The 24,116-nt window shown below is 54.8% G+C and overlaps 10 protein-coding genes across 10 annotated transcripts; 4 read left to right on the top strand and 6 right to left on the bottom strand.

Annotated features, from left to right (window-relative positions):
• Positions 1-586: 586 nt before the first annotated feature.
• Positions 587-1,902, bottom strand: LTR77_010460 (uncharacterized protein; the record flags this gene model as incomplete). Its single annotated transcript, XM_064807679.1, has 2 exons — positions 587-1,001; positions 1,058-1,902. 2 exons carry the CDS (start codon positions 1,900-1,902, stop codon positions 587-589), a joined length of 1,260 nt encoding a protein of 419 aa, XP_064654188.1.
• Positions 1,903-3,433: 1,531 nt separating this feature from the next.
• On the bottom strand, positions 3,434-5,956 carry LTR77_010461 (uncharacterized protein; the record flags this gene model as incomplete). Its single annotated transcript, XM_064807680.1, has 1 exon — positions 3,434-5,956. The coding sequence occupies one exon, from the start codon at positions 5,954-5,956 to the stop codon at positions 3,434-3,436; it is 2,523 nt and encodes an 840-aa protein (XP_064654189.1).
• A 618-nt stretch (positions 5,957-6,574) lies between these two features.
• Positions 6,575-7,468, bottom strand: SOD4_2 (Cell surface superoxide dismutase [Cu-Zn] 4; the record flags this gene model as incomplete). Its single annotated transcript, XM_064807681.1, has 4 exons — positions 6,575-6,816; positions 6,871-6,956; positions 7,023-7,215; positions 7,273-7,468. 4 exons carry the CDS (start codon positions 7,466-7,468, stop codon positions 6,575-6,577), a joined length of 717 nt encoding a protein of 238 aa, XP_064654190.1.
• A 730-nt stretch (positions 7,469-8,198) lies between these two features.
• LTR77_010463 (uncharacterized protein) lies at positions 8,199-9,134 on the bottom strand (the record flags this gene model as incomplete). Its single annotated transcript, XM_064807682.1, has 3 exons — positions 8,199-8,432; positions 8,486-8,576; positions 8,635-9,134. The coding sequence occupies 3 exons, from the start codon at positions 9,132-9,134 to the stop codon at positions 8,199-8,201; spliced, it is 825 nt and encodes a 274-aa protein (XP_064654191.1).
• Positions 9,135-9,733: 599 nt separating this feature from the next.
• On the bottom strand, positions 9,734-12,092 carry LTR77_010464 (uncharacterized protein; the record flags this gene model as incomplete). Its single annotated transcript, XM_064807683.1, has 2 exons — positions 9,734-11,866; positions 11,916-12,092. The coding sequence occupies 2 exons, from the start codon at positions 12,090-12,092 to the stop codon at positions 9,734-9,736; spliced, it is 2,310 nt and encodes a 769-aa protein (XP_064654192.1).
• Positions 12,093-13,618: 1,526 nt separating this feature from the next.
• LTR77_010465 (uncharacterized protein) lies at positions 13,619-14,857 on the top strand (the record flags this gene model as incomplete). The annotated part of the gene is made up of 1 exon (XM_064807684.1): positions 13,619-14,857. One exon carries the CDS (start codon positions 13,619-13,621, stop codon positions 14,855-14,857), a length of 1,239 nt encoding a protein of 412 aa, XP_064654193.1.
• Positions 14,858-16,197: 1,340 nt separating this feature from the next.
• Positions 16,198-17,604, top strand: LTR77_010466 (uncharacterized protein; the record flags this gene model as incomplete). The annotated part of the gene is made up of 1 exon (XM_064807685.1): positions 16,198-17,604. One exon carries the CDS (start codon positions 16,198-16,200, stop codon positions 17,602-17,604), a length of 1,407 nt encoding a protein of 468 aa, XP_064654194.1.
• A 445-nt stretch (positions 17,605-18,049) lies between these two features.
• Positions 18,050-18,720, bottom strand: LTR77_010467 (uncharacterized protein; the record flags this gene model as incomplete). The annotated part of the gene is made up of 3 exons (XM_064807686.1): positions 18,050-18,167; positions 18,222-18,572; positions 18,626-18,720. The coding sequence occupies 3 exons, from the start codon at positions 18,718-18,720 to the stop codon at positions 18,050-18,052; spliced, it is 564 nt and encodes a 187-aa protein (XP_064654195.1).
• Positions 18,721-19,971: 1,251 nt separating this feature from the next.
• LTR77_010468 (uncharacterized protein) lies at positions 19,972-20,628 on the top strand (the record flags this gene model as incomplete). The annotated part of the gene is made up of 1 exon (XM_064807687.1): positions 19,972-20,628. One exon carries the CDS (start codon positions 19,972-19,974, stop codon positions 20,626-20,628), a length of 657 nt encoding a protein of 218 aa, XP_064654196.1.
• A 421-nt stretch (positions 20,629-21,049) lies between these two features.
• Positions 21,050-22,768, top strand: LTR77_010469 (uncharacterized protein; the record flags this gene model as incomplete). Its single annotated transcript, XM_064807688.1, has 2 exons — positions 21,050-21,263; positions 21,366-22,768. The coding sequence occupies 2 exons, from the start codon at positions 21,050-21,052 to the stop codon at positions 22,766-22,768; spliced, it is 1,617 nt and encodes a 538-aa protein (XP_064654197.1).
• Between the last annotated feature and the right edge of the window lie 1,348 nt (positions 22,769-24,116).

Genomic DNA, 24,116 nt, shown 5'->3' on the forward strand with positions numbered 1-24,116 from the left:
AGCATTTTTTGAAGCATAGTTTGCGGAATGGAGTGTGTTGTCTCAATGCATATATTCGATTTTCGTACTGGGAAGTGTTCAAGCAGGGTAGAGACGTTGCACACAAGCACATCTATCGACTCTAGGGACTCGAACCAACAGATCGAAATATGCTCTGGCTGCAGACACAACGAGCAATCCAGCTATCTTGAATTGAGGGGGGAAAGCGCCAACAGTGAATGATAAGACAGCGCCGACGAGAAGCGATAGACGGCGAGATGGAAGCGAAAAACGATACAAAAGCAGGAACATGGTAGGAGCAAGGGAGGATACCACTTTTGACATTTTGTTCAAACGCACTCTGATGCACGATTCAGCAGAAGCAAATATGTTCGACATGTGATGAGATGAAGATGCGAGTTGGTGTCTGAACGATCAAAAAGGTTATAGCATATCTATCCAAAGAGCCAAACGATGCTCCCGAACGATAAAACGCTGAAGTACACTAAAATGATTGCCCCATCATCAATATCCTCAGCGATACTGAACAACTCCCCAACGCTCAAACGCAAGAATCAACAACATCGTAATCATCAGTCGTCAACAATTACCACTCCAACTCCTCCTTCCCCTTCCCACAAGCCAAACCAGAACAAAACTCCTCATCCCCTTTACTCACGCCCGCACTCGCCGGCAGCCTTTGCCTCGCCGGGTAAATCTCCTTCCGCTCCCCCTTCTCCCGCTTCCAATGCCCCATCACCTCATCCCTGACACAGCTCTGGAAATGCAGCGGGCCTTGCTCCAGACGCGGGTGCATCTCGCCGTTGACGAAGACGCCGGCGTTGAGGTTCTTCTGCGCCTGGTCGCAGAGGTACTTGTCCTCGCCCATGATGCGCTTGTAGATTTGGTTCAGGAGCTGGAATTCGTCTTCCGTGGCGTGGCGGTTGCGGAAGACTTGGTAGGACATGACGGAGGTGGTGGCGGAGGTGGGGACGAAGCGTTGGATCATGAAGAAGGGTTTTCTGGGAAGGGGTGTTAGTAAGGGTGAGCTGTGGTGAGGGTGGGAGAGGGGACTTACGTGACGTTGGTTGAGACGTTGGGGAAGTAATATGTGCTGGCGACGGTCATGCCGTCGGCTGCCTGCTCCTCGGTGGTGCCGGGGTTGTGGATGATTTTGCCGCCGGTGGTGTCGACGGAGTAGGCTTCGAGATTCGCCACGGCGACGATGTCGGGGTGTGTGGTCGCGCAGTGGTAGCACTCGTTGTAGTTGTCGGCGAGGATCTTCCAGTTGTAGTCGCCCTCCATCTGCCAGGTGTGGTCGAACTGGTAGTCGTCGAAGTTGAACTCTTTGTAGCGTTCCTGTCGGTCGATGCCCTCGAAGTCGTCGGACCAGGCGATCTCGGGCTCGGCGTTGCCGTCGAGGTTGATCCAGATGAAGTTGTTGCAGTCGACGTGGACGTGGACGGGCAGGAGGCCGTTCTGCTCCTTGTCGAAGCCCTTCAATTCTTGGTAGCCAGGGGCTTTGGCCAGCTTGCCGTTGAGGCCGTAAGACCAGCCGTGGTATTTGCAGGCGAAGATCTTGTTGGTCCCTGACTGTCCCTCGACGACGGGGAAGGCACGATGTCTGCACACGTTGTGGAAGGCGTTGATGTTGTCTTGTCGGTCTCGACATGTCACGATCTGGAAGCCGGCCACGTCGAACTTTAGCCAGTCTCCAGGCTGTGTGAGACGGGCCTTGTGGGTGATGAGCTGCCATTTTCTGGAGAAGATGGCTCGTCGTTCCAGCTCGTACATCTGTTTCGATGTGTACCAGTTAGAAGGCAGTGCCCTCGTGGCATTCTTCTTCTCGGGCTGTGGTGGCGTTGTTGAGCCTGCGCCCAACCACCCAAAGTAATTCAGCTTGTCGAGTAGTGCTGGCCCCATGGTTGATATGAAGGAGCTTGATATGAACAACGACTCGAGGAACCGGACGAAGTGAAGATAGAGTGCTGAGAGTGTATCGATCATTTGGAAGAGTTGATGAATAGATGGCAGTTACCTGTAGATACAATACACATGCCTATGCATTTATCTTTATCATGACAGCCTCTCCTCATACTCCGCAGTCATGAGGTGGCTCACCAAACCCCATGAGGGTTGCATGTCCATCCAAATCACCAGGTACAGCTCGAGATCCAATAAAGTAGACCCTCCCAGACTAAGCTCAGGCATCAGGCGGCTTCGCTTACCTGCATTGCCCAAATTTTTGCCATATTTGGCTCGGCCACACAACTCTAGATTGCATAGATATGATACCATCTGCATCTGCGCGATATCAACAAGATCGAAGGATGTCTGGCCCATCTTACTGTTGCAGTCCGTCGTGCGCAAGTCGACACACTGGTCGGTCACCGGCGTGCTCTGGACTGGCTGCGCTGTACGCATGGGGGAGCTACTTCGGCGACAGGAGAGCCGTCCGGTGTTTGAACCTGGTCTGGCAGCGGTCGCCATGGAAGTTACCTCCACGTATCGAGGGGATATCCTCATCACTGACGAGTGCGTTGCCCCATGAGTGGGGATGGGGTGAGGCGTGCGAATCCAGCTGTCATGGCGTTAGCAAAGTTACCAAGCCGTGTGATCCATCAACGACGCGACCATCACGATGATGAGTCGGCGTATCACTTGGGGACTTACGACGACCAGTCGCACACCTCGCCATACCCACGGGACATCCTCGTCCAGCATACACGGTCCGTCCAGCAGTCTCGCAGTCGGCACTGTGATCCAGCCCTCGACCGGTACTGCCGGCCAAACGCTCTCGCCACATCCACAATGGTCATCGCGAGGCAGATCGCCATCATCCAGCAACATCCTTCTCAATCGAGCAAGCCATCCCCAGAGACCGCGATATGGCGGAAGTCTGATACGTAGCGTTTCGGAGCAAGAGTGGTCGTCAGATGTAGCTTCATGCAAGTGATCCGTTAGCGTGATGTTATCGTGTGGACTGTGGCGCTCCAGCTCTTGCACCAATTACATGATGGACTGTCCTTCCTAGTTGGGCATGATTGTCCTCTTCAGCCTTACGGGTTTGGCAGCAGTTGATATCTGGGGAACGGGATGAGGTCCGTTATCTTGGTATCTCAGTATGAGTGGTGATGTTGTGGAACGACACCTGAATTCGGAAGGTTCGTGTTGTGGACCGGGTTTTGCTGGAACACAGATAACGACGACGATCACCCGGTAGCCGAACGTTATGGGGTGCTATTCTGTGCTATCGTTGCTATCGTTGTCGGCCTTGGGTGAGAGTCGCACCGCACCAAGTCAGAGGTGAAAAAAGATCGAAGATCATGGTATGAAGACAACACGAGATCGGCATCCATGTCATTCAGCAAGTAAACCATAACATCGTTGAACGCCATAGACCGCTATGCATTACCCCCCGTACTACCATTAATCGCCATCGATCATATGCCTCCTACAGCCTCGCTCTGAATTGAGGACGTGCTGTCTTCGACCCTGCGGTCGACATTGTCTTCACTCCACCATCACTCCCTGCCTCAATCGCTGGCTCGCTCGTCACAGTCGCCTTGATACGTCGCTCAAAGTACTCCACCTCCACCCCTCTCCCCTCCCCCATCTCCACTGGCAACCAGGCATAGGCGATCGGTTTCCCAATTGTATACCCGAAAGCTGTGTTCGCCACATATCCCACCGCCTTCCCCTCAACGAAAACCGGCTCTTTGCCCATAACGACCGACGTCCTATCGTCGACAGTAAGGCATCTCAGTCGTCGGGTAGGGTTCTTACGCTTCTCTAGCGCCGCCTTGCCGACGAAATCCGCCTTATTGGAGGCGATGGTGAATTCGAGGCCAGCTTGGTAGGGGTCGTGTTCGCGGGTCATATCGGTGCCGTAGCCTTTGAAGCCTACTTCCATCCAGAGTGCGTGCATGGCGTTTCGGCCTGCGGCGATGACACCGCTGGGTTGCCCTGCCTGCCACAGCACATCCCACAGTCGTCTGCCGCAATCAGCGGTGGTGCAGATTTCCCAGCCTTGCTCGCCGACTTGCGAGAGACGCATGACTGCGACTGGGACACCCTGTATTCGTGCGAGCTTGACGTGGGAGTAGGGCAGTGCGGCGTCGGAGAAGTCATCGTCGCTGACCTTGCTGATGACATCGAGGGCGTTGGGACCCCAGAGACCAATACAACAGGTCCCGCCCGTGATGTCGGAGACGAGCACCCACTTGTTGGGGGACTGCCGGCATTGCTTGCGTGCTTCCTGCGAGAGATACGCGAAGTCGAGGTTGCCGTTGACGCGGACTTGGAAGGTAGTCTCGTCGATTCGAGAGGCCCAGACATCACTGCGGATGGTGCCGTGGGTGTCTAGGAGGAGTGTATATGTGATGGTGCCGACAGGAGTATCGACATCGTTCGTTCCAAGGCGCTGCAAAAGGTGTACAGCACCAGGGCCGGAAATCGTGAGACGCTTTTGCGGGCTTAAGTCGTACATCGCAACCGCTGTTCTTGTCTTCCATGCCTCTGCAGCACAGATTGGGGAATAGTGCTGAGCAGCCCAGGCATCCCGCTCTGCCGGCCGCCACCGTGCAGGCAAAGAATCCAAAAGCGGTGCATTCGCCTCAAACCAATGCGGTCGCTCCCACGCTCCGTCTTCGAGGAAGTATGCACCAAGCTCTTGCTGCTGCGAGTGGAAAGGGCTCACCCGAATGTTACGGGGTGACTCCTTGGGAGCAAGCGGGTGAATGATGTCGTAAACCTCCACGAAGTTCTGCATCGACGTCTCCCGGACGTAGTCGGGCGCAACCTGCACTTCTTCGAAACGGCTGAGCTCGCAGCCGCTAAGGTCGATCGTAGAGCGTCCCACGGTCAAGATCTCTGCGAGTGCCCTTGCCATGCCGGCAGAATGCGTAACCCAGATCGCTTCCGCCACCCAGAAGCCGTCGAGCTTAGGATGCTCACCGATGACGGGTCCGCCGTCTGGTGTAAATGAGAAGATGCCATTGAAGCCATCTGCGATTTCAGTCTGCTGCAGAGCTGGCAGAAGCGTCTGGGATTCCTTCCAAGCTGGATCGAAGTCCTGCGGTGTGAACTCCATCCTTGAGGGCATCTGGTGATCTGTAACTTCCTTTGGTGTGATGCCCAAAGATGCCGCAACGACGGGCAAAGGCTGGTGGCCGTAGTACCCGATTCCGTACTGATCGCCGTGCTCGCGATAATAGAGATCTTGGTCCTGATGTCGGAGCATGGGCAGAGTTGCACCGTTCGGGCCCTTGTTCCGACCTTTTAGAGCCTGTACGCTGCTCGTCTTGACGTATTGGTGTGCAAGCGGGAGGAGAGGAATAGGAAGCCCAACCATCGCTCCGATCTCTACTCCCCAGAAGCCAGCGCAAGAGATTACGATGTCTGCCTCCACGGTGCCATTGGGTGTTTGTACACCCGTGACCCGACCTTGCGTCTGCTCGATCCCGGTTACTGGCGTCGAATCCATGTACCGCACACCAGCTTCTCGTGTCTTCTGGACGAGTAATCGCACAGCATCCTTGGCCAACGCCAACCCATCGCTCGGAATGTGCAGCCCTCCAAGCACCATATCCTTGTTTAGCGGAGGATACATGCTCGCGCACTCCTCAGCACTAATCAGCCGTGCCTCAATCCCCCACGAGGCAGCCCAGCCATGCTTCCGCTTTAGCTCCTCCAGTCTTGCAGGCGTAGTGGCGATCTCCAAACCTCCCACCTGATTGAAGCAGTCCATCGACAGGAGCTTGCTCATGGTGTACTTTGCGAGCAAAGTCATCGTCTTTGAGGAATTTGTCTGGAATACCAGGCCGGGAGCGTGTGATGTTGAGCCGCCGGGGAGGTCAATGGGACCCTGCTCCACGACTGTGATGTTCTTCCATCCTCGCGAAACCAGCTCGTCGGCGACGTTGGCGCCTACGATGCCGGCTCCGATGATCACGACACGCTGATTTGTGTCTGCCATGCTTGGTGGCTCGTCTTCTTGCTCTGGATGCCGAAGAGCCGCTCGTCTTCTGGACTACTCACAGCTTGAATTGCGAGCACGGTAGAGGGAGAGAATAGCAAGGAGAAGAAGGACACACTTTTGCAAAGGCCACGCACGATTAACCAAAAAAAGTTGACAGAAGGACAGCTCAAGCTAATAAACCTCCGACCTACCTTTGCAATGCCTTTGCTATGCGCACTGCTCCATAGCTCACGTGTGCCTGGATGGGCAGGATTGCCCCCAATGGAAGTGTATCAGTAAGAGAGCTCGCGGCAAGGTTGGCGATTCCCGTTTAAGCTGTGTGCCGCTTATCCAAAAGAAGAATACAAATGCTGATGAGAGCCGCAAAGCGACCCTGCATTCGATTCTTCTGCTTGTGCTTGTCATCTGTCGAGTATTCAATGATGATAAGCATGATGTTGACATCCGAATTGTGGGATGTATCAGTGAAGGTTGCAAATGCTTCCTCTTGTTTGAAACGCAGATTAAACCAGTTCGCTGTGAGACTAACACATTAATGTAATTGCGATTGTCGAGACTCGTTTACATCAACGCTGTGGGATATCGAACAACTCAAAGGAGAGCAAGAGAAGAACACTATATCAACAGAGCAGCCATGCCGAGAACACCGGCAATCGGCGCCGCAGTCCTCATGACTGCACCACCAGTCGACGAGCTCGAGGATCCAGACGAACCACCAGTTTGCTGGCTGCTTCCCGTCGGCCCACCGCTTGAGCCCGTCGTCGAGGACATGGCCATGCTCGAGGAGTCGGTGTTGGTGCTGTTGCCCTTGGAAGAGACCTTGCTTGCGTTGATGAAATTGGCACAGGCGACCGGTGCTTTGTACACGTTAGTCTGAAGAACACCGCACCTGTTCGAGTTGCTGAACATACCGCCATTGACATCGTTCACGACGATGCTGCCCTTGCCGAAGAAAGCCTGGTCGCTCGGATCCATCGAGACGTACTTGTCGACGTAGCTGGGCCATGTCAGCTTCCACCCGTCCGCGATCTCGCCCATCAACCACATTATCGTCTTGACTCACTTGTCCGCAAAGTACCCAGTCCCAGCACCGCCACCAATGATCTTCGCCGCGCCGTGCTTCAAACTAAGAGCGCCGACCTGGCACGAAGCAGGTTCTTTCTCACAATTGGTGGTGCCGCCGCTGAAGGGGTCGAGGATCGCGCCGGCGGCAGAGCAGTCGGTCGCCGAGACCTTGCCAGTGTAGAGGCCGTAGGCTGGTTCAATTACTGTCAGCCGAAGTCATCACAAGAATATGGATAGACCGCGCTTACAAAGACTGTCTCCTCCTGGCAGGTTGTAGAAGCTGACTTGGAAGTTTGTCCCGGTGCCGTCGGGGGAGATGGAGCCCAGGACTGCACCGCTGATGCCGTCCGCGCCCATGTCAGGAAGGGTCGCCGAGTAAGTCAGGCCAGTGGTCAGATCAGGGGACTGTGCCAGAGGCGCATCGTCGGCCATCGCGAACGACATGAGGGCCGCGGTGACAGCGATTTTCGAGAAGGAACGCATCGTGATGCTTTCGGTTGCCGGGTGTTCGTGATGCGAAGGTAAGATGCGAGGCTGTTATGCTGGTGGTTCGTATATCGATACTGTCGCGAGTCGAGGAGAATGGTAGGCAACAGACGAATGATATAACGAGCGTGTCGAAAGACAGTTCTGTTGGCAACAACAACGCAGTCAGACGAAGGAGCGCGCAGGGGCAACAGTCGCCCTCGCGACACAGCGCGCCAGCACCATTTTGTACATTCTCAAAGTAGCACGAAAACTTGCGGCTGATTCGCCAACAACACGAGAAACCAAGCAATGCGGCTGTGGCGTTGCATACATTCTCGCGCAGCAATTTCCGACCCGTTGCTGACCTGCATAAAGCCTGATGAGAGATCGCGGGGACGCTCGATCTGGGGATCGCGTGGTGCCCCTAACAAGTCTTAAAACTCTTCAGGTGATGTCGAGCAATGAAAGGTGCTGGTGGTGCTGGAGATGTCGTCTGGAGGCCGTCCAGCCGCAGTGCAATAGCGAGCCGACCGTGTCACGAAATAACGAATCAACAGCAATATAATTGAACACCATAGACCCGAGGACGTTGTGCTAGCTTGACATCGATTCGGCCGTCCAAACTCTTATGCTAAAACACTTTCATGCCCATTGATGCATCTTGGTAGCCTTCCAACCCGAAATGATTTCGACCTTTCTTCTCATCTCAAGCCTGCTTCGAGATGTCCTTGTCCTTAGGGAACACCCGAGTACTAAGATCGAAGACAGGCAAGATATTAGGCAGACCCACAGCCTCCATGACCGTCAGGAGAGCGAGGTACCATCCGCAAATCACGCCGAGCATGCCGAAGCCTCCTCCAACTCTGAGCAACGTACCGATGTGCTCGAGGTCGGCTGGCGTGCTTGCGTTTGGCACTGCGAAGTCTGCAGCGGCAATGAACTGGTAAAGTTTGGTCAGTGGGGACATTGTGATTGTTCGGTCGATGTACTCACAGCAAACAGGAAAACCAGACCGATGAAGACCAGCACGAACGGAACATTGATGCGCAGCGTGCCGACCAGGAGGATGAAGCTGACGAGACACCTACAAGATCGTCAGTCACTATTCTTCCAACGATTCCGATCCTCCGCCGGCAGCTTACATTGTAACATTATGGAACCCCTGCGAGCTATTATACGGCGCTCCCTCCGCACCGCCTTCTCCGAAAGGCTCCGTCGTCCTATGGATAGGGTCCTGGGTGTACGCAAGAGACCCCCAGTGGACCCCGTAGATGATGAACACCGCAAACGGGTACGTGTTCCCAAGTATAAACTCCGCAATACCAGCCAATACCATCCCAATCGAGCCTAGGAAGTAGTAGTCACCGCTGAGCCCGACAAGGCTGGTTGGAGGAGTCGCTCCGCCCCAGCCGATGAGGATGAAGATGGTCGACGTGTATGGGACGAGGAAAGAGATCAAGCCGAGAAGCGTTGGATTACCGAATCGTTTGGCGAAATCGCCAGCAGCTGGTTTGTTGGGCTGGAAGAACATGCGCTCGTACTGCTCGGGCGACATGGTGACGGTGACCTGGCGGCTAAGAGGAGCGCCATTGGAGTGGCTTTCGACGTGTTCCATTTTGTGGTCGATGCCTTCGGAGGACATGATGGGCTGTCTGGAGATGCTTCAATAGGTTCGTTGATTCAAGCTGATCAACGTTTCTTCCACCGAGAGCAACAGCGAGACATCTTCTATATATACACTAATAAGAAAATGCGGGCAACCTGGGACACGTGTGGGAAACAACGGGGAAGCGAATGTGGAGATGTCAAATGTGCAAGCATGTGCGAGAGCCACCTCATCATTCTCTTCATCTTGACTACACCAAAGGAGGAAGGTCGTTTAACCGCAACCAACGGTACCCATGTCGTGGTTGAAAACACCCCGTCAATCGGATGCTTAGCAGACTTGTTTGCGCCTCGGTACCTGCCAAGCTGAGGTTGGCTCGTCTTACATCCCTACCTCCTCGGACTCAGATCGAGCGGTTTAGCGAGGGATCGGACTGGTACGAAGGAACATTTGCCGCGTGCTCAGCGCAACCAAGAGATCTTGACAGGAAGAAGCCTCGGTATAAAGACAGATCTCGGAAATGGGAATGAAGTGGTCCCGAACTGCTGGGTTGCTCTGGGTTTGCATAAACTACCTACGGCCAACAAGGCTCTATATCAACATCATCACATGGGTATCATTACTTAGTGCAAAACCTACTCCTCCTCCTTCTTCTCCTCCTTCGTGGACGCAATCTCAATCTCCCGCTTCATCTGCCGGAGCCTCGCATCCATCGCCAGCAGCAGGTCACGATCCTCTTTGCTGACCGTCTCGCCCTGGGCCTCTGCCGCGGACAGCTTGTCGTAGAGCTTGCTGTACTTTGGATAGAACTCGTACAGGAACCGCTCGGCAAGCTGCACGCCATGGGCGTACGTGAGGTTCTCGGCGACGTCGCCTTTGTCTCCTTCGAATATGGCGTCAGGAGACGGACGCGGGGTTTCGTTGTTGTCGGGACTGCCGTCTGCGTTGGACTTCTGGGATTGGGAAGAGCCCGAGTCTTTCTTCTGGTGTTTCGCTGCCGGAGCTCCGGGTTGGCCTTGCGAGGGCGAGTCTTCGGCTTTGCGTTTGGCACTGCCCTCATGCTGTTTGACGATGCCGTTCGTGACATCCGGCTTAACTGCTGCGCCGTTCATGGTGCTCTTCTGCTCCTTGGCCTTCGGCTTGTCGGGCTCAGCCTTCTCCGGACTGCTTTGTGAAGGTTTCGTCGTCTTCGTAGGATGCTTGCCGTTCCCGTTCGATATACCAAGACCCTTGGGAGTATCTGCACCACTCTGCTTCACCTTCTGCACGCCCACTGCACCTCTGTCGGAGACGTCAGAGGCCACGCGAGGTCGAGCTGCACCCAATGGCGAGGGCACGTTCGGTCTGCTGTCCTGCTTCTGTGGGCTGCGCTGGCTTTTGTGCTGGGTGTTGGGTGCAGAAAGATTCCCGTTGGTCTGCGGTGTTGCTCTACCAGCTGCAGCGGGTTTCGTAGCTTTCACGGATGGTGAGTCGACTTTCTTGGTCGTCGCTGCGGTGGTATTGCCGTGTGTGGTCGGCTTCTTTGCCACCTTCGGTTTCGTTGCAACGTCGCTGCTGTCAGGTGAAGAGTCTTTTGTTGCAGTAGGTGGCTTTGCTCGCTTGGTGGTTGGTCTGTCTTTGGTGATTCTCGGCTGGCTTGTGATTTCGCCCTCTTCACCACTGTCGTCGTCTGAGCTGCGGACAAACTCTGCAGACTTCACATTCGTGGCCGCCTCCTGCGTTGCTTGCTTTTTCGCCGGCCTTCCTTCTCGATCGCTTGCAGCCGCTTCCCGCTCCTTCCTCTTCTTCTCTTTCGCCTGCTCCGCCGCTTGTGCTCGCTTTGGATCCTTCGAAAGCAGTCGCTTCATCACGTCACCCTTCGAACTGCTTGGCCGTGGTGTGGTTGCTCCGAGACGAGGAGTGTTTGCAGCACTTGTGACTCTGCTGTCGTTCACGGCATCCACATGTGGTGCTGGACTCGGTTGGTAGCTTGGAGTGAGTCCTCTGTTCACCGGACCGCCGCCCAAGTGAAGTCGTGACAAGACCCTCCCTTTTCCCCTCTCCTTTTCCGGCAACAACATCTGCCAAAGTTTGTCTTCCTTTCCCAGTCTCATGCGATCATATGCTCTCACAGCGTTGTCGACTGCTGACTGTCTGTCCTGCTGCGACGGGTAATTGAAGTCCCAGACGTCCAACTCTTTATATCCCCTGTCTGTCAATTGCCACTTTCCTTCTACCTTCTTTCCAGACTTATGCAATATCTCTTCAAGATCCGTCTGTGGTACGTGTGTCTTATTCAAGATGCTTTCTATTGTCGTGGGCTGAATAGCAAGAAGGTGAACAATGGGTGTTCTCATTGCCTTCAACCTCACTTCAGCTTCACTTGCTGGTGCAGAAGTCGGTGCTTGACCAGCTTGAGGTGTTCCAATAGTACCCAAAGAAGGGCTGACGCCCTGTGAGCTCAACGGAGTATTCTTTCTTCCGAACTTCTCTTTCCTGGCAGCCTCAGCCCGGTTCTTCGACGGGTCAATAAACGCTTTCGTTATGGTGGTCTGGTTTGCCTGCTTCTGCTGTTTTTCAAGAGCCATCTTGTTTAGCAACTGCGACTCGGCGAGAGCTGCATCGGTTCCTCCGAAGGTTCGATTGGGTTTCTGTATTTCCGCTCGATGGCTGACCGTGCATAGGAACTCGAAGTCGCGGGACTGTGCTGCAGTGGAAGCATATAGTTCGTTTCGAAAGTCCTCAGTGGACAAGGTCAGATCAATGCTTCTGTTGCCGATACGGAGTTTCTGTCCATGCTCAGCATTACTTTCTACGACCAACCTGGGTGTCTCTTACAGGTGTGCTCCCTGCTGTGAATCGAAGCCCTTCCTTCTCTCGAGAAGCCTTTCTCAAATCTTGAACAACTTCCTGGTCCAATTTCAGGAGAAGTGCACAACTGTGCCCGGCCTTTGCATCCTCTACATCCGGTGCACCTCGCAGCGAGATGCTGCCCGCTGGCGTTGGTGCAGCCATTGCTGGTAACGATATGGTGTCAAGGGCGATACATTAGACAGCGAGCCGGCAAGCTTCGTAAAGCAGCCATATAGCCCTCGCTGTTCTCCCGGCACCAAGAGTAAGGCCTGGTTCGCAGTGGGCGTCTGCCAACTCCCCAAGGATCGACAAATGTTTGTCTTCGCTGCAGTATAGTGAGACCCGATATTTGCTAGTTCAACATGCTGAGACAAGTATGCTCACGCAGAAGGAAAAGCACACACATGCAGGTAGCATACAGCAGAGTGCAACAAAGAGAAAGAAGCAATGTTGAAAGCGGGAGGAAGTCCAGCTCTGCCTGTGGTACCTCACTCCATGGTCCACGCTAGTGGACAGTTGGATCATTGAAAGCCTAAATTACTCCATCCAGTCCAGGTGGATCCGGCCTGCACGCACAAGAATGCTCTTGGTTCAGATCAGTAGGCGAACACGAAGAGGTACAACCATCCATCATCAGCTGCTACGCCACGAACCCGACTGTTGCTGCCCGCTGACCCGGCATCATCAATCGGGCACGCCCACTTCGAGAACAAAGCCACCTTCGAGGCTTTCCCGACGGCGAAGGCTGCGTCGGCACGCCGGAAGGCTGCACGTCTTGTTCCCAAGTTGGCACAATCCCTATTTCTTTGTCAGACGATGGATCCGTGCAGACCAGCACGCTGCGATCCGAAGCGCTTGCCGCAGCGCAGGATCGCGGGCGGTAGCCAATCGATCCGCGGGAGGTTCTCGTGTCCGTTGCCTCTAAAAGGCGACGGTGAGCCCGTTCGTTTTTGTGCTAACTCCTACAGCCTGCAAACTACAAGGCAAGTAGGTGTACGTCGTGGGTGGCGGCCTGCATGATGGCTAGAGTATCTTGGGTTTCACAGGCTAATCAATCCCTCGTTACAAGTTGGATGAATGGGTTCAAATCCCTTGCTCCGCTGTGACGGAGTAAGAGGGATCCTGCACGTCTACACTTCCTTCCCAAGGGTGAGACAAATTGCCAGTACATAGACGTCTTCGAGGCGCCGCCGGCGTTGCTTGAAATGGAGCACTTCTTTCACAGCTTGACAAATCGTCTCCAGCGTCTGCTCTCTGATCGTGGGTGACTATTAACAGGGTCGAATGCTCCCTCCCAATGACGAACATTGACTTTGTTCATTGAACCGCCATTGACTCCTTCGGATCTTTGTAGTACCATAACTGACACCGTCTGATTGACCCGATGAACAACAGAAGGGGGAGAGATGGCGGGGGGAGTTGACAAGGCGGAGACCCAGTGGAGAGCCTCGTTGACGTTTCTTGGCTCCGCAACAGACAACCGCGGTGCACGGCCTCGATCAGCTGCATGTATGCGACTCGAATCGTTACTGCAGCGTTGTCCATACGGTATAGTACAATCTCTCTGTACAGCCATGTCATCTATGTGTATACTCACCCTAACTCTTCCGTAACCTTGCTATTACGCGCTGCAGCATGCCAGATTCGATCGGCCGACCGACGTCCTCGAAGCCTCCACGATAACAATCATGCTACGGCATTATGGCCGGCTTGGAATTATAACAGCTGTGTTGGTCATATTCTTGATACTACTTAGTCTAAGTTCACTGCAGACTTCACAAGCATCGTTGGGCGCGACGTCGCATCTATCAGGGGAAGAGATATTGGGTTCGAAGTTCGGGGAGGCATTCGCTTCGAAGCATGACACTCCCAATGCGCCTGGGGTGGTGACAGCTCCCGAGCGAGAGCAGGAGGGGTCGTCTCAAGAGACGCTGCCTGAGAACGCGCCGCTCGACGAAGAGACGAAGCCTGAGACCACGCCCCTCGACGAAGCGACGAAGCCTGAGAATACGCTGCTCGATGCAGAGACAAAGTCCCCGGAGGACACAGCGCCTGATAACGCATCCAAGAACGAGGAGGACACCGACGACTCATCCTTGAGTGAAACAATCGCCGACACAGAAGAAGAGGAGCACGTAGTGAAAACACCTACAAGCAAGATCATCGTGGTCGGCCAACTCAGTAGCGAGAACACGAACTGGGTCAGAGAAGAAATGCTAGAATGGCAAAACGCAATCTACTACGTCGACCTCCCCGACAACGCCACATCCCCCAGCGGTCTCAAGACCAAGATGAACAAGGCCAAAGAAGCCACGCCATACCTCACATACATCGTCGACAACTACCCCGACTTCCCCGACGTCATGGTCTTCATCCACGCCCACCGCAGAGGGATGCCCGAAGCATGGCACAACGACGCACCCAACTACGACGCCGTGAACATGCTCAACGCGCTCCGCCTCGACACAGTCTTGGACAGGGGATACGTCAACCTCCGCTGCAACAACGAAGTCGGCTGTCCCGACGAAGTCCAACCCTTCCGCGACCCGCCCTCCGATGACAAAGAGGCCGAACACGCGTACCCCTACGTCTACGCCAATTTCTTCAACGCCACCTTCGCCGAAATGAAGGAGCAGATCCCCATCGTGGCGACGCAGTGCTGTGCGCAGTTTGCCGTGAGCAAGGAACAGATGCTGCAGAAGCCGAAGAGCGAGTATGAGCGCTATTTGACTTTTATTGAGGAGACGCATTATGACGATGATGTAGCCGGGAGGGTATTGGAGTATATGTGGCATATTATCTTTGGGCGGGAGGCGGTGCATTGTGAGAACGTGTTTGAGTGTTGGTGTGCGGTGTATGGGCGGTGTAGGCAGAGCGCTGGGGCGGGGAGGTTGAGCCATCACGGGGGCGGTGCTTTTGGGCCTTGAGTTGGAAAAGAGATGTTTGTTTGGATACGTGCTTGCATTAGCGGTATGGCGTCGTGGATATCTGCATACGGATTGTGTAGATGCGCATGCATACTTACAGCATTGGACATCCTGTACAGCAAGCCTTAGATGGCCTTCAACCACCACGAGCTGAGTTCTGTGCCCAGTATACGATTGCAAAGGAACCGATCTTCCATCTCGTAGATCTGTTGATACCATATAATATGAGCTTACCGCTTTCTGCAGGACCAAATGAACGCTCGGCGGAGTGGTACAGCAAGTTACTGCAGACTGCCATCCCGCACGACCGGGAGGACACAAGCAGATGCATGGATACCCTCGTATCCTGCAGAAGTCCGCGAGCACCGCAGTCGAACTATGGAGTCTTTGCCTTGGAGCCAAGGAAGTCCTCCATCATTAACGGATCAAGCATTTTGTGCTCGCACATGTGCCTTGTTCTTCCTCTACGTGGCAAGTTCCTCAGGACTGCATACCGTGTTGTCGAAACTCCATTCAGGCCGTCGAATCGCGGATGCTCTCGGCCGTCGATCTGCAGGTCAGCGAGAAAGAGCTGCATGAGATATGCACAGCATGTATCTTCGAATGGCGCAACGCTGATTCGTGGAATCGGCACGTGGAAACCAACAAGCCGCCCAGCAGGCCCACCGCGGGTCAGATCTGGGGCCTGGGCGGCAAGATGTCGAGGATGGTCAGTATTGCTTTCACCTACAACGAAAATTGAGCGTGGTTGTTCGAAGGGAAGAATGTTTTCTGGTCGTCCTCTTACAACCCTTGCTGTTCTTTGGTCATTATCGGGACCGTGATCGTCATCCAAATCGTGGAGAGACGACTCTGTCCCCCAATCTCCAGGGTTTGCAGAGATGGCGGCAAACCTTCGCAGCTCGCAGAAGCTCTGCATACGATCTGGACCACGCCCACATGCCGCAGAGTTTCAAAGCCCTCCAGGTAATCCCATGCAATGCGATGTTACAACGCGATGCTCGGATACCCCATCGTCCGGGCCTTATGATCCCGCGTGCGGCACGGTGAGAGATAGCGATCGTCTTTCATGTTTTTGTATCTCCACACTTGTATGATGTAAAGCAGATGCCCAAAGACCAACATTTGAGGTGCTGAACCCGGCCCGAGTACTTGATGGCCGCGTCGACGGTCTGCTGAAGTCGACCACTCAGAACAAGCAGCAGCACAACTCGGCCAGTCGAGAGATCAGCAGTCGAGACTGGTCATGACTTGATCAGCATCATCATCGCCGAGTCCTTGGTCGATCTCAGCTGGTGGAGCGGCTGCGCTGCGCTGCCACGCATCGGACGAACACAGCCATGGCAGCCGCTGCTTCCTTTCAACGCCTGCCTCACAGCACAATACCTCTCGATCTAGGCTCCGACCCTTACTCTACTGCGTCCTCCTACAAGACTCCAGGCATCGATACTTTTGCGCGCAAGAAGTTGTCGCTGTCGACATCGCTCGGAGGACATGCATCCCGGGCGTCGCCGAGTAAACAGAAGTCATCACTCTGCCATATCGATACGGACATGACTTCCCACACCACCACCATCCCTGCCGGCACAGCGACACGGACGCATGCGAAATTGCACAAGCGCAACTCCTCCGGCAATTCGATACCAGCATCGCCGTCGCCGCTGTCCGGTTCGTACCCGCAGTTCGCAACCCCATACGCAACGCAAGAGGAGCCCTTTCCTTTCATCTCGTCTCACCAACCGACTCCGCCCAGCTCGACTCCCAAGATCAAACCCTACATTCGCAAGCTCTCCTCCAAAGATGCCACTACCAACCAGGGCGCTCTCGATCTATCGAAGTCCACAGCAGAAAATGGCAGCACCCTCGCAGGACTCGGCATCAATGACTTCGTTGGCCAGCGCTCTGCCTCGGACGTCACCTTCTCCCATTCCTCCACCGGTCGCCGCACACCACACATGCGTACCGCGAGCGTCAATTCCACCATCTCCACCGGCTCCGGCTCCTACAAGCCCTCCCAGCCCTTTATCCACCCCATGCGCCAGACCCCAAGCGCCTCATACACTTCCTACGCCTCCTCCCTAGCCAACTCCGAAGAAGCGCGCGAGAGCAGCGACATCGTCCTTGACGACGACTTCCAGCTCGGCCATGGCTTTCGGACGAGACGTAGCGTTTCCATATCCTCGACTCCGCAACAGAACGCCCCTACACCGCTTTCGCAGTCGCACACAGCTGCTGATCTCTGGCCGGCGCCTAACCCAGCGAGCTCCTCGCGATCGAAACTGGCCAGCCAGAACGGGCGGAAGCGCTCCGCAGACCTGTCGCGGCCGAGCTCTGATCGCGCGTACTCCTTGCTTTCGACGTCTCGAAAGTCGGATCCGGAGCAGAGTGTTGATGATCGCATCTCAGCATTAAGAAAGAATTTCGCCGAGAAGGAGGCTAGTAAGAGCCAGAAGCGCGAGAAAGAAGAGACAAAAAGACGTGAGAGCGATCTTGCGAAAGAAGCGAGGAGAGAAGAAAGACAAAGGAGGAAGAGCGAAGCCGATGACAGGAAGCCTGGCAACGACGGAGGTGAGAGGAGGAGGGTAGGGGTGCAGGCGAGGAGTTATGAGAGTATGCGGCCCGGCCGGATTACTGCGTTGGAGGGGAGGAGGTATGAAGAGAAAGGTGCGAGGGTCGATGAGCCGGTAGAGACACAGCCTGAAGGGGGTTGGCATCGGTTCGTCAGGGCTATGAGCTGTGGGGGGTGAAGAAGACATATGGAGGGTTGGCTTTGGCTGGTGCATCGCATTGTGGGCTCGGGCTTGGGCGGCGAACGATTTGATACCCTTTTGGCTTTTTGGATTCAGCAAGGCGTTCGTGGGGTTTGGACAAAGGCATACGCATCGCACGAATTCACGATACACGAGATGGAGGCATGATGTACATACGCTGCATACAGGCATGCTGGCAGTGGGTTGGATGGAACGCATATTGCTATCGCTCTACAAGATACGATCATGAACTAGCACATCATTTGATTGATTTGACCTGTTAACAGGCGCTCTCAGGTTCGATGTTCGTTGCTACTCTCCATATGATCCGACCTCCTGCACAGATCTCACCATGCCCGACACAGCCCTGAACGCTCGACAAGGCGCCGTCGCGATGCAATAACCACAACCTTTCCTACCTCCATCCATTGCAAAAGCTCTCTCATGACCCATTCGCCTCCAGCTCCGCCGGCTCCTGGTGGCGCGCAAGCACCTTCTTCTTGTACTCGACCTGATCCCGATCCCACAACAGCGCCGCCTCCCCATTCAACGGGCTCGAACTGTCCACACCGTCAGCAAACCCCTCCCAGCCCGTGTGAAAGTGCGATACTCACTTATTCGGCTCCCCCAACAAACTCTGAATACTTAACAGCACACTCCCCGTATTCAACACCGCGCTCCACGCCCCCTCACCCCCCTTCCCCGCCGGCTTCAGAATGTCCAGACAGATCCTCCCAGCCATATCCACGTTCGGATGGTACACTGGGGTCGTGAAGAGGACTTCTGGCGGGGCGTAGGGGTAGTTGGAGGGGTAGGCGAGGGAGAGTTTGAAGGTGAGGTTTTCGTAGGGGGTGCTGCTGGGGCCGAGGACGGTGGCGGACCAGCGGGTCATGTCGGTGTCGGAGGGGAAGGCGCTGATGCCGGGGGTGGGGGAGAGCATTAGGGTCATTAGTTCGGATTGCAGGCTGGAACTGATATAAGCTAGGGCTGTTGGACGAGGGGTGTTTCAACTGCTCACCGCTTGATGACGTTGGCGTTGTTGGTAGAGCTGGACGGGGCGGAAGACTTCTTGTTGGAGGATGCGTTGGCGGATGAGGCCATGGTGCTCGCCATGTTGTCGTAGGTATGTCGATGATGGTGGATGTTCTTCGTAGGTGATCGCAGGAGTGACGGTGCTGAAGGAAAACAACTTGCTTATGATCTGCTATGAAGAAGAGCAATCGTTATGGCATGCAAAGTTATGGGCGTGATGTTAGTGGAATTGTAGGATTGTAGGTGAACTCATGGTGAAGCAGTTGAAGCCATATAGCTGCGAGTTGCGCTGTTGCTCCTCGCCAGTAAATAGCAACGAGACTTGGCGTGCCGCCTTCCTCCAACTTCACACCTTGTCCAATCGACTCGCGCCTTGTTCGCGAACGTCGAACGACAACACTTGTATCACTACGATTCAGTGCCGTGAGACTCCATCAGACGTGACCGTCCTCGAGTCCCAGGAGCGGACAAATGGACAATGCGTAACGCAGCCGAGCAACAACTGACTGAGGCCGGCATGCCTAGGGCCATCTTGTTCTACCCTGCAACATCTTCTGCACATTGAGGCCGCATAAGAGATCTTAAGGCTCAGGAACGCCGGTACCTTACTGTTGACCTAATGGATATCAACGCGAGCCTCCATAGCGAGCAAATGCCAGCGTCGTTTTCGGCGGCGGCAAGGTTGCACATCTTTCTAATGCCTCAATCCCGGTACGTCCGGTACACACCGCAGCTACGTCTACGCGGAACGTCCTCAGCGGCCGCGTCCATGAGAATGGCGGGATGACAAGCCTTCGCCGTCTTTAGGTCTGTGTTATCGTATGCTCTGTCAGAGCACCAACGCCACGATGCCAATATTGTTTGCCTTCTGGTGCCGTTCGACCGCACATCGGGACTGTGCCGTTGCCTGGTTCTGGCTCGCGGAGCGTTGGCCCAATGCATGCTAGAGACTCGGTCGATGGTCGTGTCGGATGTGCCTTGTCTACCATCCTGTGCTGTGCTTGTGCTCAGAACCGCGCGGCTGTTAGCGCGGCTACATGCGGTCCAGTGTACACAGCGTACACCATTTTGACTGTGGAGAAACACTCGACTCCTACGACAGCATTGCGTCCAACGAACGCGTTGAGTGGCTCAAGAACATTCCAATTGTTACTCGCATTGCGTGAGTACCGGGGCCTTGGGCATTTCTTTCGGTGAAGAGGTAGGCAATACAGCTTATGCAGTCACGCTGACACAACAATCTGGTGCCCATGCATTCCAGCCGCATCCCCGTCTAATCCACAGCACTATCGCAGGACAACTATTCTTGAAAGGCTCATTCCGGCGGTCGTGATGGGCATAGCTCTCATTACCATCCTCGTGCTGTGGTTTAGGAAGCGCCGCCAACGCATCTACCCGGCTAAGTCCTTACCTGCTCAGACAGAGCTCGACGTCTGGACCCAGTCCGGCAAACCTGCAGTACACGGCGGTCTGCACGAAGACCAGAATCCGTGGACGGGGATCCTAAATGGCCGGCCAAGGCAGTCAAACGGCGGACAGGATGCTGCGGGCCCAAACCATATTCGGAGAAGCAGCGACCGCGAGGCGAGGAACTTCACGACTCCCAAGTCGCCAACGGTCTTTGGCGGGCACATGCAATCTTTTCAACGCGGTGCGAAGCGTAGGAGGGCAGAGTCGAGATTTGGCATTGCGTTGTCGGACTCGTCGTCCTTGCGTGGCACTACCGACATCCAAAACATGGTTCAGGACAGAAATGGTGGTAGGGCTGAGCTTTCGGGCGAGGGAGGGTCGACGCAAAGGAAGGCAAGGTCCGTGGGACTGCCTGCTGAGTTTCGCAGGTCTGTGTATCCGATGAAGTGGTGCGGTGTGCTGATACCCGTGCTTCCGCAACGGCTGATCCAGGCTTTGGAGGCGCCTGAAGCAGATCAATGCAGGTCACGGCTGTCGATAGCGACAGGAGCGTTCGGCTACTCAGAGGCAGCCGCATGATGGGACGCTTGTATCTCTTCCAGAGCGAGTTGTCTTGAAGGCTGACATTCCGCCCGTTGAGGAAATCCACGAGATTTGTCACTACTGTGTTTGTCTTGATTTGTTTAAGGCGTCGATTGACGAAATCTAGGATGAGACTGTTTTCAGGCAATTCATGCCATCGTTGCCAACGAGGCTGCAGGAACCGAGCCAATGGGCGCATGCAGCAAGGCTGGGACTCCGCCACCTCACACTGCTCAACAGCCGTATCGATGGCGGGGTGTTATCATGCTCTTATTCTGCTCTTGCTTCCGGCAACCCTACAGCAGACAATCTCGCCGACTTGCCACCACGGCACCCTGAAACAACAGTGACCGAAGTCGACCACGACCGCCATAACCGCTTACTCTCGCTCTCTTAAGATTTCTTGGATCCCTGGAAGATGGCATCCAAATACGTCTACGACCCAGTGGACTCCGAGCATGGCTTCTGCAGGGTACTCGAGCTCTATCTTGGCGAATTCGACGACGACCTGGTGATTGAGCTCAAAGATGTGGCACTTGAAGCTGAAGACTCGCCGAGATACGAAGCCTTATCGTATACTTGGGGCACTGAGCCGGCGACTAAGAAGGTGTACATCAAGCCACCAGGTCTGGGTGAGCAGCAACAACCATATCCGCACATTCCCATTAGGCAGAACCTGGACTAGGCTCTACGTCACCTTCGCAAGGTGGACAGAACAGTGGTGCTGTGGATAGATGCCCTTTGTATAAACCAGCAAGACATACAGGAGCGTGGCGAACAGGTCCAGCTGATGCCTTTAATCTATGGATACTGTGATCACCTGTGGGTTTGGCTTGGGATTGAGCGTGACGACAGCTCTTTCATTCTCGAGCAGTTGCGATCGGTGAGCACGCTTGAAGACCAGGAGAGAAGACAAGTAATCGATGGCTGGTTTGGTCCAGTATACGCGGGAAGACACCACCGTGCTTTCAAAGCTCTTCTTGGTCGGCCGTGGTTTGAGAGGACATGGGTCCAGCAGGAAATATATCTTGCGGAAGACGCCACCGTCGTATGCGGCAAGGAGACTGTGGAGTGGAAAGCCTTCGATGTTACTTCCACCGCCGTCCTTGACGGGTACATATGGGACCCTGAGGACGCAGAAACTTCCTGGTGGAACTCGCGCTACGACCTTCTCTACTACCTTCGAAAAGGTCCACGAGTGATCGGGCTTCGGAAATTGCTGGAAGGTACCATGAAGACGCTATGCTCTGATCCTCGCGACAAGGTGTTTAGTGTCCTTGGAATGTTGGATCAGACCGAATCCCGAATACTGGACGCGCTGAAGCCAGACTACAGCATTGATGTGGCAGCATTATATAAGCGTGCTTGTGTCACAGTTCTGACCAACCAGTCATCACTTGGAGGTTTGGGCCACTTGATTATGTTGCGCGATTGCAATCGTATTGCAGAAGCTACCGACATTCCAACGTGGGTGGTTGATTGGAGCAAGCCGCCAATTGAAATCAACACCATCGTTTGGCAGTATGCAGACGCATGGTGCTCCACCGGCGAGCCGGCCGTTCATGCAGAAAGCGATGTCTTACCGACCCGGGGCGTCATCTGCGACGTCATTAGCCACGTTCAGTGTTTCGAGCAACTGCACCACGAGAGCGCCGCCTCTGTCCTGCAGAGCATTGACAGCCACTTTCTCAATGCTGATGGAAAATCGACAAGGGACGCTTCCCTCTCGGCAACCGTTCTTTGCATCACTCAGGGCCAAGTCTCTGAGCACGAAGGTGATATAGGTTCCCGCTTCAGTATATCAGCTTTGCGAGAGTCGTTCAACGCGATCATCAGCAGGAGTCGCGACCCAGATGAATCACGATCACCAAACACGTACGGACCAGACGAATGGCTTACCGCCTGCCTCGTTGTTAACCTCGAACATCGCGGATTGAGCAAAACAGCAAGCGGTCGGATGGGCTTGACCTCTTTCCACACGGAGGTGGGCGACGTTGTGGCCCTCTTGCTCGGACTCGAAGCTGTCACAGTCCTGAGACCGCAAACCGGCGGAACGTACAAGGTCGTCGGCATTGCATTCGTGCACGGATTGAATTGGGGAGAAGGCCTGCTTGGGCCGTTGCCTGACACCAAGTGAAGGTTTCAGAGATATACCACTGCAGAAAGCCGCGAGTACTACCAATTCCTGGATATGACGTCCGGCATTACGACGTACTTCGATCCACGGGTAGAGTGGGAGGAGCTGGCGGTTTCCGAGGACGATCCACTCCGACACCCCCGCCTATCTGAGGAGGGTAAAGGTCACTTCAGACAGCCCGACGAGCAATATCTCATACGGCATGGCGTGAAACTACAAACGATCAATCTCGCGTAGCATGTGGGCCCTCTGGACTGCGAGACTAGCAGCCATATCACCATTTCTACAAAGTCTGATTCGAGCGTCAATTGGGCATCAAATATGTCAGACAAGAGAGCTCACCTTTCAATAAGAGCAGGCTTGACCAGAAGCCCAGAGAGCATCGCAGCTGAACGGCCATGACCTACAAGTTTGGAGACAATGGGACCATCTGCTCTACCACCGCGACTCCCGAGCTATCTGTCAGCCTGTTGTCTTGCCTGACTATCATGCCTTTCAGCGTGGTCGACAGGGCCCGCAAGCCCGGTTTCAGCAGCCAGATTGTCATCCGAACACTTTCGGAAAGTCAATTGAGTCGACATCTCGGTACTACATGCATGGTAATGGCCGCCGGCTCTCTTGAGTGTGCTCTACAAGACCACAGCCAGTGCCTCTGAGCAACGACAAGACCCTTGGACAAGGTATACGAGCATCGTGGAGCGAGGATGGGGGGTAGTGCTCGTGTCTCGGGAACAGACCGCCGATTCGGATTTGCTGCACAACACCGTACAGCTACTTCTTTCACTCCCAACGAGCTTCACCGGCAGGAACAAAGCCCAAGGATCTCACCGCACGGCTGCTGTCGCCTTCAAAGATTGGACTGGATGGTGAAGAGATCGGATTGCTCAGCACGGACAACACCAGGGACGACAGCAACAGAGCGCAGGACACCCACGGGAATGCGCAGGTGTTTTCAGTTGCTCAAGCGGCTCAACCCACGACATAGACTCAACCAGGACATCGCAAGCAATAGTTGAGGCAGCCGTTCGGGCTCAGTGCTCAGCGCGCACGGGACAGACGATTGATGCGTCCTCCTGCGGGCTGGTGCCGCGAAAGACTTGAGGATTGGTTCCATCGGATTCATGGAGAAGTTGACGGCGTTGGAACCTCATGGCGGTGAGATAGGGGGCATGGTGAATGTCAAGCAGATGATATATCTCGAATGGAGCAATCTATGGTGAAGGACTTGGGCAGATGTGTACCGTTAGTGTTTTCTTGTTGGCTGCGATCTGAGTGTGCACTGCTCGGAAATCATTTCAGCGCCTTCTCTGTCGAGCCGCCGGGCTCTTTGGACAACTCTCTGGTGATC

The sequence above is a fragment of the Saxophila tyrrhenica genome, assembly GCF_035928015.1.
Source record: "Saxophila tyrrhenica strain CCFEE 5935 chromosome Unknown scaffold_23, whole genome shotgun sequence".
NCBI classification, from domain to species: domain Eukaryota; kingdom Fungi; phylum Ascomycota; class Dothideomycetes; order Mycosphaerellales; family Extremaceae; genus Saxophila; species Saxophila tyrrhenica.